The sequence below is a fragment of the Lolium rigidum genome, chromosome 3 (genome assembly GCF_022539505.1).
Source record: "Lolium rigidum isolate FL_2022 chromosome 3, APGP_CSIRO_Lrig_0.1, whole genome shotgun sequence".
Lineage (NCBI taxonomy): Eukaryota > Viridiplantae > Streptophyta > Magnoliopsida > Poales > Poaceae > Lolium > Lolium rigidum.
This window is the reverse complement of record NC_061510.1, coordinates 186,350,524-186,365,484: the sequence shown is the minus strand read 5'-3', so window position 1 is coordinate 186,365,484 and position 14,961 is coordinate 186,350,524. Positions and strand designations below refer to the sequence as shown.

At 42.3% G+C, this 14,961-nt stretch overlaps 1 protein-coding gene across 2 annotated transcripts; it reads left to right on the top strand.

Annotated features, from left to right (window-relative positions):
- Positions 1-1,278: 1,278 nt before the first annotated feature.
- LOC124702822 (ultraviolet-B receptor UVR8) lies at positions 1,279-8,431 on the top strand. Of its 2 annotated transcripts, XM_047234997.1 has the most exons (10): positions 1,279-1,325; positions 1,770-1,814; positions 1,993-2,247; positions 2,859-3,052; positions 3,148-3,195; positions 5,659-5,731; positions 6,330-6,501; positions 7,144-7,575; positions 7,688-7,879; positions 8,164-8,431. In XM_047234997.1, exons 3-10 carry the CDS (start codon positions 1,995-1,997, stop codon positions 8,240-8,242), a joined length of 1,443 nt encoding a protein of 480 aa, XP_047090953.1. In that variant the 5' UTR covers positions 1,279-1,325; positions 1,770-1,814; positions 1,993-1,994; the 3' UTR covers positions 8,243-8,431. The 2 variants fall into 2 exon arrangements, with proteins under 2 accessions (XP_047090953.1, XP_047090954.1); XM_047234998.1 differs by lacking the exon at positions 1,770-1,814 and having other exon boundaries at positions 1,284-1,325.
- Positions 8,432-14,961: the final 6,530 nt, after the last annotated feature.

Here is a 14,961-nt window from a genome sequence, read left to right as displayed (position 1 = left end):
TCAACTGACAAATTATATTATTTGACAACAGCAGTGTGAGGATCGATTTAGAATGCACTGCTTCCCTTGCTAAATTATCTGGACAAACTGCACTTATCTAAGTTACTTTTACATGTGTGCATTTGAATTTAGATAGAAACTTTTGGTGCATCTAAGTTACTTGTTGTAAGTAGGAGGGTGGACTGTTGCACTGTATCGACTAAGAAAGCTGTGTGCTCAATGATCTCCCCACTTTTGTTATGAAATCAAACTTGCTTTTATGCTAGAACCATGAAGACACACTTAAAATGATTGTGGAATATCCAAGGTACTTCATTAATTTCTGGAGTGGAGCATAAAGCTTACGGTTTTGGCTAATAACTGGTAGAAACATAGACCGTGAGACATGTTTTGATCCCAAAAATAATAATACATGGAATCAACACGGGCGGTGCATCGGGACGACATCCAGGAACCGCTCCGGGAACCGCGTGCTGGGCTTGGCCGCCTTGGTGAGCGGCGAGGACGGCGCCGTTGATCTTGGATCCACGGCTCCACGCGGAGGCCAAGGGTCAAGGTTGCCGCCGCCGTAGAGACAATATTGGGGAAGGGGAGGGCGGAGGGGTAGGTCTACATAAGGACTTCATGCTTTCTAAAGGGGGCGAGGGGCCGGTGGTGCCGGAGTTGGGGATGGAGAGAGAGAGAGCGGCGGCGGAACCTGCCGTAGGAGCATCGCGGAAGGAGAATCGAGCTGACGCTGCGATCGACATACATTGGGGCTGGACCGCAGGACAATCTATTGGGCTGAGCCCATCTAATAAGCTGGCCCCGTCTAATAGGCCGGCCCCGTTTATATTTTTTCTTTGAGGTGCGAAAGTTCTCCCATGTCTGCAACATACCTGTCCAAACTGTGGTATGAATCTATTAAGACTATTAGATGAACAAAAATTGATGACTGTCATTTATTTGGAGTACCACAAAAGAATTCTATTTTTTAGAAAAGAATCCGGCACCATAGACAACACGGACGCGGCGTGCGCCACGCCTTAAACTTCCTAGTGTTTTTCATAGTGGCATCGTGAGGTAAACACCGACTCCGATTAACCCCCTCGTTTTTCCAGAAAAAAGAAAGGTACCCTCTTAGCTTGTGGCTGTAGCAGTTTCATCCTCTTTCGGTTTGGGCACGTGACGTATGCGTGAACCATTTCTGGTCTTCTTCCTCCTCCCACGGAACTCGGAAGCTATTCCCAGAGTCTCGCCCAATCCCTCCCTCCCCACCCCCCCCCCACCCCACCCCCCCCACCCCCACCCCCCGCGTCCATCCAAGGAAGCACGGCTGGTACCCTGTAAGTGAAGATCCTTCCGGGCGTAGTTCTTTCTTTTGTTGGTAAACAGTACCTACCTTTCTTGAATTGATGTTCGTTTCCCTCTCATTTCAGCACCCGCCCATGTATTTTGTTGCTTTTATTAATATGAACATGTTTACTTTTTTGACAAATTGGGGGCTTCAATTGATTGAAACAATCTTCATGCCCCTCTCCCCTTATTATCTGGGTATATTCCTGCTCAGCCCCCCTAACTAAAGTGCCTTATGTTGGGCTTCGTCACCAGGTTTTCATTTTTTTCGATTGTCCGCCGAAAATTTTAAAAAAAACCTGGGTGCCATGCGTCCAGTTGCTGATTTGATGGATGCTATTGAGGAATTTCCGTAAAAACTTCCTAGTCAATGGTGTAGCTCTAGTGCCTTCCTGATTGGTGATTGTAAACTAATGCTTTTTTTTTTTCATAAGTGGGAACCTGAAAGAAGACGTGAATTTGGATTGCACCTGTGCCAGGTAACTGAAGTTGTGATCAAAATTGGACACTATTTTGCGAAAGTGTTCCATTTTAGCACTTTGTAGACTAAAAAACAGCAAACACGTATAGATTTTTCTGTGTAGCCTTGTCACTTTCTTTACTGCTTTTAATTTGATCAAGATGTTGTCTTGTGTGTACTAACTCCTAAACAAACAGCAATGGATATAGATGATGTGTTTTGCAACCTGCGCGTTGTTGGTGTACCAACGAAGAGTGCAATATACATGTGGGGGTATAACCAGAGTGGCCAGACTGCACGGAAGGGCAAGGAGCGCCACTTGAGAATCCCCAAGAGCCTACCTCCCAAACTATTCAACTGCAGAGATGGTGAGAACTTCAGATGGATTGATATTGCTTGTGGCCGTGAGCACACTGCTGCAGTTGCTTCAGATGGATCACTCTTCACATGGGGTAGGTCCCTTTTCTATGAATGTTCTTACAACAGGAAGTGTTAGATAACCATCAAATTGGAGTGTTGTGATTAGTACCATGCCATCACATTTATGTTTGGATCTGAATCAGCTTAGTTGAGTTATTATTCCCATGGTTACCACCGTCATTGTTACATGCCAGTAAAAGTACTTCCCTTAGTAATGAATTGACTATTTCCTCTATTCATGGAAACTTGGCATATTCACACTACCGAGACATTCTTTCTAGGACCGTCTCACCACTTGTATTTATATCTCCTTAATTTACTGGTTTGTTGTTTGTTCTTCTGATAGTTATTAGGTGATATTTTTTCGATTTGACCCTCTTATGTAGCCTAGTTGTGCTTATCATTTGGTAAAAAACTAAAATGTAGCAAGTATCTATGAACACGATTATGGTCATTTTTCTTCCAAATGCAGATCTACACTGAGAGTTATACATGCCAAGCTCAGTGTCGGTTAGTGCATAGAGTCCTTCCATCAATTTATTACCGTGCATCAATATTGGAAATGAAATTTCATGCATTTGTTGGATGGAACAACATTTGTTCTAGTGAAGCATATAATTCATGTTCAACTTCAAACTTACAGGTGCAAATGAGTTTGGCCAGTTGGGAGATGGGACAGAGGAGAGTGCAAAAGAACCTAAAAAGGTCAATGCACTGGAGACTGAGTTTGTGAAATCAGTGTCCTGTGGTGCACATTGTACAGCTGCTATTGCCGAACCTCGAGAAAATGATGCCACAATATCAAAAAGCAGGCTCTGGGTTTGGGGACAGAATCAGGTTTACCTAAATATTTATACTTCTGAATCCATGCATTGCAGATTGAGAACCAACTTGTGTGACAAAAATACTCAGCTTTCGCATGATCTCTTCAGGGCTCAGATTACCCTCGTCTATTCTGGGGTGCTTTTGCACCAAACACGGTAAAGTTCCATTACAGTGGGTCAGTTATATCGTATGTTTCAAGTAGATTCATGAGACCAAATGTTTGTGTAGTCAAACAGCCTTTTTCTTGCTTTCATGTTCATTTTCTAACCTATTCTCCATGAACTATCCGCGTCCCCCCGTATCATGGTTAACTGGGAAAAACTTCACATAATTTGCCAAATAAAACCTCTATTCGAATTTCTACTGGCCATCTAGCAGATTAATATGCTTGTATGCTATTCTCACTTGCACTTGAAAGTATTTGTGTGCGTTCTTATGGGTCATCATTTCTGCGAATAGCCTTATAATTAGAGAAAAGTAATTGATGGTTAACCCTAAATTAATCAACTGTTACGAAAAGAGAGAGAGAGGGGGGGGGGATTGATGGAATAATTCTTGCTTGCTGTTTTGTGCGGGACGCAAATGCAATATGTAGCCTGTGTCACTTGCCTAGGGGGTTGGGATGCATCCAATGTTTCAAATAGCGAGCTACAATAAATAGCGGTGGCCTCCTCCAAATGCTACAGCGTGCTATATTTCATATAACATTTCGAAGAAACCTAGATATAGCTTCCAAATAAAGTATTTCAGCCAAAAAAATATGGATATAGTCCAAAAATGATAGAATAATACATACATAACCACATAAAAATAGTTCTCCAATTTTCTAGAAGGCTAATATCAACATCCCACAGGACAACAACATAGCATAAATTACTTATTAAGAATCATCAGCATTAGCGATGTCATCTTCAGATTCAGGAGAGAAACCAGCATATTGCAGTTTATCACCACAACAAACAGAAAGCAACTTCTTTTTCTAGGGAGGAAAACTCGAGCCCTTGGGCCAATAGGCTGGAAAAAATAGCTTGCTAACGCTATGACGTTTTAGCGCGGTATAGCATGATATTTTTCGCAAATAATGGCATAGCGAGCAAAATTATTAAAATTTAGCGTGGACTCTTCAGATATGCTATAGCGCGCTATTAGCGCCAACACGCTACCTTTTCATGGATACATCCCTTTGGATTGGCCTCATGTGACCATATGTCATGCCACATATGACAGATGTACCGGATGCTTCATTGACAGATATACTTTGTGTTTTATGCTTTCTTGATTTTGCAATCTGAACCTAGGGGTACCTCCTCTTGGTGTTCTAGCTTTATACAGTGTACACCTCTGAAGAAGCTAGTTGGATGTAGCCAATCAAAATATTATGTTGTTAATTTGATCCATGCCAATCATTGCATCTTAAGAAGTCCACCGGGAGGATAGTTTCACAGTTCCTTTCCACTGGTCCTCCTATGCACAGTTCCAGGACTAGCACTGATTTTCTGTCACTTGAAGTTTTGTTCATATACTCAAATCTTTTTTCAGGAACACAAGACAAGACACGACTTTTTTTTTATAGATGTATATAGAACAAGAACAAACATACACGAGAATCCACAACAAACACAAAACCCATCACAAAAGCCGGCGAAAGAAAGGGACTAACTACTCACAAAAAACCCACAGATTTCCACCTTTCCACCTCTAAGACAATACCATCTAGGACTTGGCCATTGGGTTAACCTTGGCGTTGAAGATCCTCCCATTCCTCTCAAGCCAAATCGAACGAATGACAAGGAGGACGATCGACATGACTTTAGGCTTCAGCTTGGAAGGCTAGCACTCAGGCACCTTAGACCACCATTTTTGCAAGGAATCCAAAGACAAGGGGGCGAGATCAGGGTGCCCAAGCCCCGCCATGACTGCAAACCAAATAGAGCGTGCAAAATAGCACTGAAGGAGGTGCTCAATCGTCTCGGTTTCCTGCAAGCTAAGGGGACAAGAGTCATCATTGGTTAGACCATGGTGCCGGCGCCGCTCTCCAGTGCAGCACCTATCCCAAGCGACTTTCCACGTGAACAGCTTGAATTTAAGCGGAGCTTTGCAGCTCCAAATCTGCTCATGCAACGGCCAACTCTCCCGTCCTTCGAAGAATGGAAGATACGCCATTTTTGCCGAGAAGGTTTTGGAGAAGGTCGAGATCCACTGAAAGTTCTCTTGGCGTTCCAGAGATTTAAGAATTGCATCAACGCCGCGACCAACAAACCAGACATGTCCCGCACCCAAGCATGCTTCAGAAGCCCTATATCCAGTGTGCCTCTTTTGAATTTTTGGGTCCACAAACTTGGAAAGGAGAGGTGCAATCATATGCACACTTTAGTTGTTAATCCATCTATCGTGCCAAAATAGGCAGCTCTTTCCATTTCCAAGCACGAGGCTCGACATGGCAACTGTTGCACAGATTGCAATATAATGCTTAGCTTCGCTTGCCTGATATAACTCCCCCAAATAAATAGTTGCAACTGTTGAAAAATTTCTATGTCGTTCACATCTTCTGTTTATAAATTGTAATGTATGTTTTTGAGATAATGCCGTGTTACTGAATATCAGTCATATATTCACAGGTAATTCAACAGGTTTCTTGTGGAGCTGTTCATGTGGTGGCCCTATCGGATGATGGCCTGTTGCAAGCATGGGGTATCGTGCCACGCTAAAAGTCTTGTCCATCTTTTGTTCTCGTATTTTACTTGTAATTTTTTAGAGAAGGTCTATCCGAAAATCACTTGTAGCTCCCGAGCTCCTGTGATCTTGTATTAAAAAAAATTATTTTTAGGTCTCCAAAAATTCCGAAAAAAGCATACAAGTACATATACAAGTCTAGTATGTACTAGTAAATTTGCATCGAAATCTGCACAAAAAATATAAATAAGAAAAATGATTTCTTTTCGCCTTTTCAGAGCCTCGATTTTGTGATTTTTGTGTAGCCTACAATACAACGATTTTGGAACTTTTTGAAACTTCAAAATACCATTTTCGATTTTGTAAAAATACCAAAATCACTGGACCTCGGGAGCCAAAACACCTCTCTCTCTACCAACCTATATACAACTGAGAAACTTTTGTGTTTGGTGCTAGCTTTGTCAATCAGTAATGACCAGAACTTAAATCTTAATCTATCAAGATGGCTAACTGACTGCTACTTTTTTATCAATCAAGCAACCGGAAGCACCCATTTTTTTCATTGTTTAATTTTTTAAACTATTAATAAGGTATGTTCTATTTTCTTACTAACCAGGCTACAATGAGCATGGTCAGCTTGGCAGAGGTTGTACTTCTGAAGGACTACAGGGAGCTCGCGTGCTAAATGCTTATGCAAGGTTCCTTGATGAAGCGCCTGAGCTAGTGAAGATTGTTAGAGTATCATGTGGAGAGTACCATGCAGCAGCTATATCAGAAAATGGGGAGGTGTAAGTCATCTCAAAGGATGCTGTTCTCTGATGTTAGTGCAAGTGGTGTGGGTTCTTCAGTTGGCAAAATGAAGATTTGGACTGTGATAGGCTGACTATGACTAAGGAGTAGGGGCTAACTGTGACGGGAACAGGCACCGTGGTTTATCTTAACTTAGTGCCATGTGAATTAATGGGTGGAATCGATACTGCCTCGCACCAGCCTTGCTACTTAAATCACTGTATTTCTCCACATTTTAAAGCAAAATGAATGTCATATACTTTATGGTTAGAAACTGGAAAGCACAATGCCATGAATTTTTACTGAGTTCTTTGTTCGCTCTCTTGGATTTTATCATGTACTCCCCCCATTTCCAAAAATATATAGTTTAAGCAATCATGTAGCTAAACTTTTTAAACTTGAACGATTAATATGCTTGTAGCAATCTATAACTTCTAGTGACATATATTGGAAACAGTACTGGTCAAAGTGCGTAGATCGTTTTGATGCATAAACAACATCATTTGGAGGGCGTTTCAAGTTTTTGAGCATGTTCTTTTCAAAGCCTTCATGTGAAGTCAGTCTGTTGTAACATCGTTTGATCTTCAAGCTTTCATCATGCAGACCCGTTTCTAACAGGATTTTGCGCTTGGATTTTGCAGATATACATGGGGACTTGGAAGCATGGGGCAGCTTGGACATTGCTCGCTTCAGTCTGGAGATAAGGAACTAATCCCAAGGAGAGTTGTCGCGCTTGAAGGAATAGTAACTAAAGATGTGTCTTGTGGTGGGGTTCACTCTTGTGCTGTAACTGAAGGTGGAGCCCTCTACGCTTGGGGTGGAGGACATGTGGGTCAGCTGGGGCTCGGACCTCAGAGCGGCTTCTTTTCATGCACTCTTAATGGATCTGATGTGCTACTTCGTAACATTCCAGTCCTGGTCATTCCGTCAGGTGTACGGCTTGTTACTTGTGGTCATTCCCACACACTTATATCTGTGAAAGATGGCCGTATATATGGATGGGGCTATAACAGTTATGGTCAGGCGGCTAATGAGAAATCTACTTATGCTTGGTACCCCTCTCCAGTTGATTGGTATTTCGCCTATTTCCAGCTCTCTTTTTTGTGTGTGCAATAAGTAACTACTCTGGTTTCTGAAGTTCATTAGCATTTTATGCGAAGTGTTATGTTCTTTTCTGTGATCTAGGTGTGTTGGAGAGGTGAGGAGACTTGCTGCAGGTGGTGGCCATTCAGCTGCGTTAACTGATGCATCCTCCTTAAAAGAACTATGTGAGTTCAAACTAGCAGAGATTGTAAATCTGTCGAATGCTCGGCTAATTGAGGATATTGCATCACGAACTGGGGCTGATGCTTTGGCACGTCTGTGTGGGAAATTAAGGTATGGAACAGAAAATTGTGGTTTTGTATTAATGTTTTGTGTGGCTAATTTTCCATGCAATCTGTTCAGCACGCCAGTACAAAATGAGGTGGGGTAAAAGTGTACTTTCATCACAATCTATTTCAGTGTGAGCGATTTATACAAGACCGAACTAAAACAAACATTTTGGCTACTGAAGTGCATAGCTGCCAGAATTGAATTATTACAACAGCCAAAAATAAGACATTAATTTTTGCGGCCTCCTTTTTTTTTCCATCGTCATTGCTCAACTTTGGCATTTACAGGGAACATTTGGTTGAGCAAGGGGACTCTGAACTTCTGGAAGTGCACGTGGTTGAAGAGATTGAGGCTAAAGCGGGTTAGACTAGTAGGGAATCTATGATCCCTTCTTACCATACACATTGATTCAAGCATTATTGTGTTGCATTTCATGGAAAGTTTACTTGACTGAAACCTTATTGATGGTCTCCTAAGCGGAACAAAAGAGTGGAGGATTTGTATATGTATCATGAACTTCCAAGTGGTTTGTATCACCAAGTAAACATGTACGCAGGGCCGTCTCCAGAAAATCGGGGCCCTGTGATAGGGTAAAGATGGCCGATCTTTCGATGATATGATGATAACGTAGATTTGTTGGTGGAGTTCGTGCTTGACGATCCGACTACACGTGCAAAGCTCGTGCGTCAATGCAATCGCTAGGACAATCTCCCGAAGTTACTGATCTTGCGGATGCATGGTCTTAATTCCTACCAAAAATCGAGAACAAGTAAGAACTAATATTGCAATCAGATATATTACGGATATAGATGAAAGCTTTATTAAAAATGTGGGATTTCGAATAGTCGGTCTTGTTCTGGACGTTGGGCTTAAAAGAAGTATACGAAGAGTTGCAGCAATGGTTAACTTTTAGTCTAATTAAAATTCAAGTCTAAACGTGACGGCTATGGAGGTATTTAAAGGAGGAAAATGTGGTGTTTCGGCCAGTCATACGTATGGTGGCCGAACCAAACGCTAGAAGACCTTTTCCCTTCAATACGGACTTTAAACGGGGGCTGACTTAATTCCTGCGAAAATTACATGGGCCTGATCCAAACTTTAAAAGTGATGCAACACCATGTAATCATATGGACGAAATTATGAAGTGAAAAAGCTCTATATTTCGTCCATGTCTTTATCCCCAATTATGGTGGCTTCAAAGTTCTGAAATCTTCAGTTGCAGCGTCTTCTTCAACCTCACATGTTTGCGGTCATCTCATCCATGTGTGATCATGCTCCAATGCTTGTCCTTCTCATCCATGCTAGGTCCATCATTCCTAAGAGTAACAAACACATCTGATTAGGCAGCATCATATTCTTATGTATGTGATGAATAGTTCCAAGAAACGGAAGTACCTGATAGTTAAGTTGTTTGGCACGAGCTCTAGTGATTGGTCCTTGTATTTGTATGGTTGTAGGGACATCGGTTGTATCAACAGATAGGATGTCCTCATCATGATCCCCTTCTTGAATTGAAGTCGTCCTCGACGCAAGCTCATCTTCTTCATCAAAGTAAGGATTCAAATCTGCAATGTTAAATGTAGGACTAACCGGACCCAATTCTGCAGGAAGCTCAAGTTTATATGCATTATCATTTATTTTCTCTAACACCTTAAAAGGACCAGCAGCGCGTGGCATTAGCTTAGACTTGCGTAATTCAGGAAAACGATCTTTGCGCAAATGCAACCGAACAAGATCACCAACATCAAACACAACATGCTTTCTTCCTCTATCCCCAACAATTTTATACTTAGCATTCATGCGTTCTATGTTGTCTTTAGTAGTCTCATGCAATTTTAATATCAATTCAGCACGTTGTGTAGCATCCAAATTATTTTGCACCAAAGATGGTAAAGGCAATAAATCAATAGGTGCACGTGGAACAAAACCATACACAATCTCAAATGGGCACATCTTAGTGGTAGAATGCAGCGAATGATTGTAAGCAAATTCAATATGAGGTAAACATTCTTCCCACAATTTTAAGTTGTTCAAAACAACCCGCAGCATAGTAGACAATGTTCTATTTACTACTTCAGTTTGTCCATCAATTTGGGGATGACATGTAGTACTAAACATCAATTTAGTCACCAACTTAACCCATAAACATCTCCAAAAATGTCTAAAAAACTTAGTATCACGATTAGAAACAATAGTATTTGGCACACCATGTAAACGAACAATTTCACGAAAGAAAAAATCAGCAACATGTGTAGCATTATCAGTCTTGTGACATGGAATAAAGTGTGTCATCTTAGAAAACCGATCCACAACAACAAAAATACTATCCATCCCCTTCTGTGTACGAGGCAATCCCAAAACGAAATCCATATAAATATCCTCCCAAGGTACATTAGGAACAGGAAGATGCATATATAAACCATGTGGATTAAGTTGAGACTTAGCTTTTTGAAATGTAGTGTAATCATGCATGCATCACATCCATGTTTTCATAAAATAAAACTATTTTATAAAACCTAATTATTTTGGCATTTTTTCTCCCACCTCCCTATTTGAATTGAAACTGTGTTTGAATTTGAACCTTGTTTAAAAATCATTTTTCAAATCAGAAAAAGGAAAATAAAAGATTTTAAAACCTAACCAGCTAACCCCTGGACTCTATTCCTCCCGGCGGCCCACTCCCTCTTCTTTCTCCCTGGTGGCCCAAGCAGTCAGCCAATCCACCTCCGGCCCAAGTACCCCTTCGCACGCCCTCCTTCTTCTTTTCCTGATCGTCCTCGCTCGACAGCGACCCGAGCACGCACATGGCGTGGTGGCTGTGGTTAGGCTGTCAAGTGGGGCGGGATGCGGGATCACTTTTTGCACTACCGGTGCTTTAAATCCCCTTCAAATCCCACATCCGTTTGTTCTATTTTTTTGTTTTGCGGGATCTAGGATGCCTGTTTGCGGACGCCGCTTTGCAACCCTAGCTGTGGTCCTCCACCACCACAACCACCCTGCTCCCTCCTTTTAATCTCCACCACTAGGTCTTGCAAACCCTAGCCCCTCTACTCCTCCCTCGCGCCATCGCCTCCCATCTCTCCTCTCGTTTCATCCTCTCTATGAGCAACGAAGCACACACACCGTCAAGCTCGCCATGGCGCCACCGCTACCGACCACCCCATGTCGAGCCGAGACCACCAGAAGATGTGCCTCGTCGTCCTCGTCATCTGATCGACCCAAGGTGCCTATACTGACCGCAAATTCGCCGATTCCTTCTCCAAAGCCGGCGGGAAAAGCTTCAATTCAGGCCACCTCCGCCGTCCTCCAGCCTCACCGATGCATCCTATCTCTTCCGGGTGAGCTTGCGCCCCTCCTGGACCTCTTCCCCTTCTGTTTTCCTTGCTCAGCCACCCCACCGGTGTTGACCGTCGTGTTTTCTCCGCAGGTCCTCGTCGCCGGCGAGCTTCCGGTGATGCTCCGGCACCACAAGGGACAAGTTCTCGTTCACCACGTTCTCCCGCACCGAGCGCACCCTCGCGCCCGTTCTGTCTCGTCCGTCCCCGTCGTCTCGGTGCTCGACTTGCTTCCCCGCCATGGACGTTTCCGTTTCAGATCTCTGCCTCTGCCTGGTTCAAAAGGTCGAGTGCATCGTTGCAAACAAGAAACAGTCCAGCAGCGCTCTGGTTTGTTCCTTAATCCATCACATAGCAGGTCCTGTGGTCAAATCATAGGGGAAGCGATTAACCCAAATCCTTTTTGCTTTCCTCCAGATCCGCTGATGGCCTTTTAGCCCAGATCGATTCGGCGCCACCACTGTGCCGAGGCCTAGATCCATCTCCCGGAGTAACCATCGCGAGCGAGCAGCAGGTAACAGCCCGACGCCCTTCTAGCTCAATCCATTTTCCCTGTGTTTTTCTCCTTTTTGCAAAATCTGTCTACTTTGTATCTTTTAATTGGTAACTCGAAATAAAAAGTGTTATGTATGAAATTGATCAGAAAAATGTGCTGAACATGAATATGCTATTCATATACCTGTTTGCATCTCGCATCATGCTTTTTGCTTCCCCTCCAGATCCGCTGATGGCCTTTTAGCCCAGATCGATTCGGCGCCACCACTGGGCCGAGGCCCAGATCCATCTCCCGGAGTAACCATCGCGAGCAAGCAGCAGGTAGCAGCCCGACGCCCTTCTAGCCTAATCCCTTTTCCCTGTGTTTTTCTTCTTTTTGCAAAATCTGTCTATTTTATATCTTTTAATTGGTAACTCGAAATAAAAAATGTTATGTATGAAAATTGATCAGAAAAATGTGTTGAACATGAATATGCTATTCATATATCTATTTGCATCTCGCATCGTGTTATGACGTGATAGTTTGTGCATTTCACCTCACATAAATGCGGAGTATTTCGGACTCCGACTAAGGTTTCTCTGCTCCGTTTAATATTGAAGTAGCTCACCCTTGACATGTTGTGCCATGCTAATCAACACTTAAATTTGCCGGTAGAAAATGCAACTCCAGCTCTAATTTGATTGTCTGGGGTTCCGACTCCGATTAATTTGGATAAGTTGCATTGCACCATCGTTGCCATGTCATGCATATCATCTTCATCATGCTGGTTCTTATCTGTAGTTGTAAGATTTGCATTCGTTGTTTGTTGTAGCATTTGCTTCTTCCCGGATAGGATCGCGAAGTGGTGCGGTGAGATACGACAAGTTCTCCGGATGTTCCTCGACGTTCTTTAACATGCAAGCATTTCCTAAACTCATGTCTCTGCAGGAGTCGCTCACCTATTTTATTTTGCCTCCTCCCTTATGCTAGCCTTGAGTTGCGTTCTTGTCACATGTCCTATCCACTTGTTACCTCAAGCAACCCATATTGCCACCACCACCTCCTACAACTATTGTTTGGGTATCGGGTCTGCCTTGCGAGTCGTAGTGCATGCTAGTGCTGTTTATATCTTGTTACCGTTATCATTATATTATCGGGTTATCTGTTGGGGAATCATGACACATGGTTTTATGGATATATCTGTTAATAGTTGCTTAGCGGAGGCATCGGTGGGTCAGCTGCTTGTTTTGTGACAGCTCACTTGTGTTTCCTAAATAACCTAGGACCCCGAGTTCTTGTTATCTGCTCCGAGACTGAGCGCTCTAACCAAACGTGGGTATGCTTACCGGGTCTCCCTGTCAACACCCGGATTTTTAAGTCCAGATGCCTATTATGCCATACATCGCAATCCCAGGAAAATTTTTGTTGCGAGACATAACAGTTGATATCATAAGTCATCATTCATTACAAACCATAATCGTCTTACAAAGGTAGATCACATGATCCAGTGTTACAATAATAGTCGATCTATTGATCAACAAACATCATAAATAGCGGAAGCGGAGTAGTAGTGGACTATCTAATCCACAGTCCAACGCTTGACGTCAGGAGTAGTCCTAGTTGTCGTAGACGTCCTGCTGTCCATCTTCCTCGTACTGCTGTTCTCCTTCAAAGTCTGGCCATTTGAATAGCCAGGGACAAAGCCATGAGTACTTTTAAACTACTCGCAAACCAATACTAATGTAAGTACTTATCAATTTTAGTAAGGGGGTGCTAAGCTCTAAGTTTATTTGCATAAAGCCAATTTTAGTTCACAAATATTTTAGTAAAAGCCTCCTCATTTGCTAACTAACTCAAGTGGGAACATTAGTGTCATTCCCACAACTCTGTTGTGATTCAAGTCAAATTCACCATTAACCTTTCAAGTTCAAATCACAAGTCATATGTCACATTTTTGAAAATGGTCTGATGGAGGAACAGTATGGCCTTTCCAACCATCCATAACCGTGGACGCGGCTATTCGAATAGTTTTACACTCTGCAGAGGTCGCACACTTTTGCCACAACATTTGCAATAATCCGACAGGGTTAACTGGCCCTGATTTATCACACTCTATGTGCGGACTACCAACCATAACCTTTCACTTACATACTCTAGTATAGGCACCTCTTCCCATGAGCTTGGCCTCCCAGTGAAGACAAACTGTCGACTCGGGAACCGCACGAGGCTTGGGTCGGACATTCACCTCATTTCACGTCATTTCTCATCATTTCATATTTCTTTGGAGGCAGCCCTGGGCGTAACCCCGATGACGCTTGTTTAGAGGGAACCCATACTAAAGCACATAAATTTATAGTTAAGCCCTTACCCATGTTGGGTATTGTGGGGGTACTTTCAAATTGGAATGGTATCGCATCCGAACCCAACCATCAGTTTTCGTAAAATTCACCAAGTCATTCACAAGTCATATTCACCTTCAAAATCTTTCAATAGAATGATTCATCATTCCAAGGTTTTCAAAGTCATTTCATTTCACCTGTTCCCATCTAGAGTAGTCAATTTTATTTGTTTAACACTAGCAACTAGTCATGAGGGGGTGCTAACTAGCTTTGATTACTCTAGGCTAAATTTGATGCTCTTGTGCTACTCTAGACCAAGTGAATCATAAATCAAAAAGTAACTTTGATAAATCAACATCAATAAAGCTTGTAAGGTAAAAACTTGGGATAGGACTATTAAGCATAAAGTAAAATGTGGTGATGCCTTGCTCTTGTAGAGCTTTGCATTTTGCAAGATTATTAGCTTGCCACAATATAACTTGCATTAGTCTAGCTTGCCTTGATTGGTGTAGTGATCAAAGTTTTCTTCTTCTTCCTCTTGGTAGAAGGCTTCCTCCTCTTGATAGTCTCCGGTACTAGCGTCTACAAACGAATACGAGGATACAATCACCAAACAATACTTAAGTAGACTAATTAGCCTTAATGTCTCACACAAGATGATCTAGCATCATCACTTAACATTTATTCAAAATTATGCTAGGGTTTTCTCACTTAGTGTTAGGAAAATAATTTCCTCTCATTGAAATATGGTTCTATTTAGTTTGGAGAAATAATTTCCTCTCATTGAATCTTGTTAAGATTTAATCTCCTCAATTCATAAATGTGAGATCATGGTGACCAAGGTCGATACTTCACATTTATCATTTGAGAGAAAATGATTTAAATGAGATACTTCATCTCATGCAATTTAAATATTACTATGGAACAAATTAATAT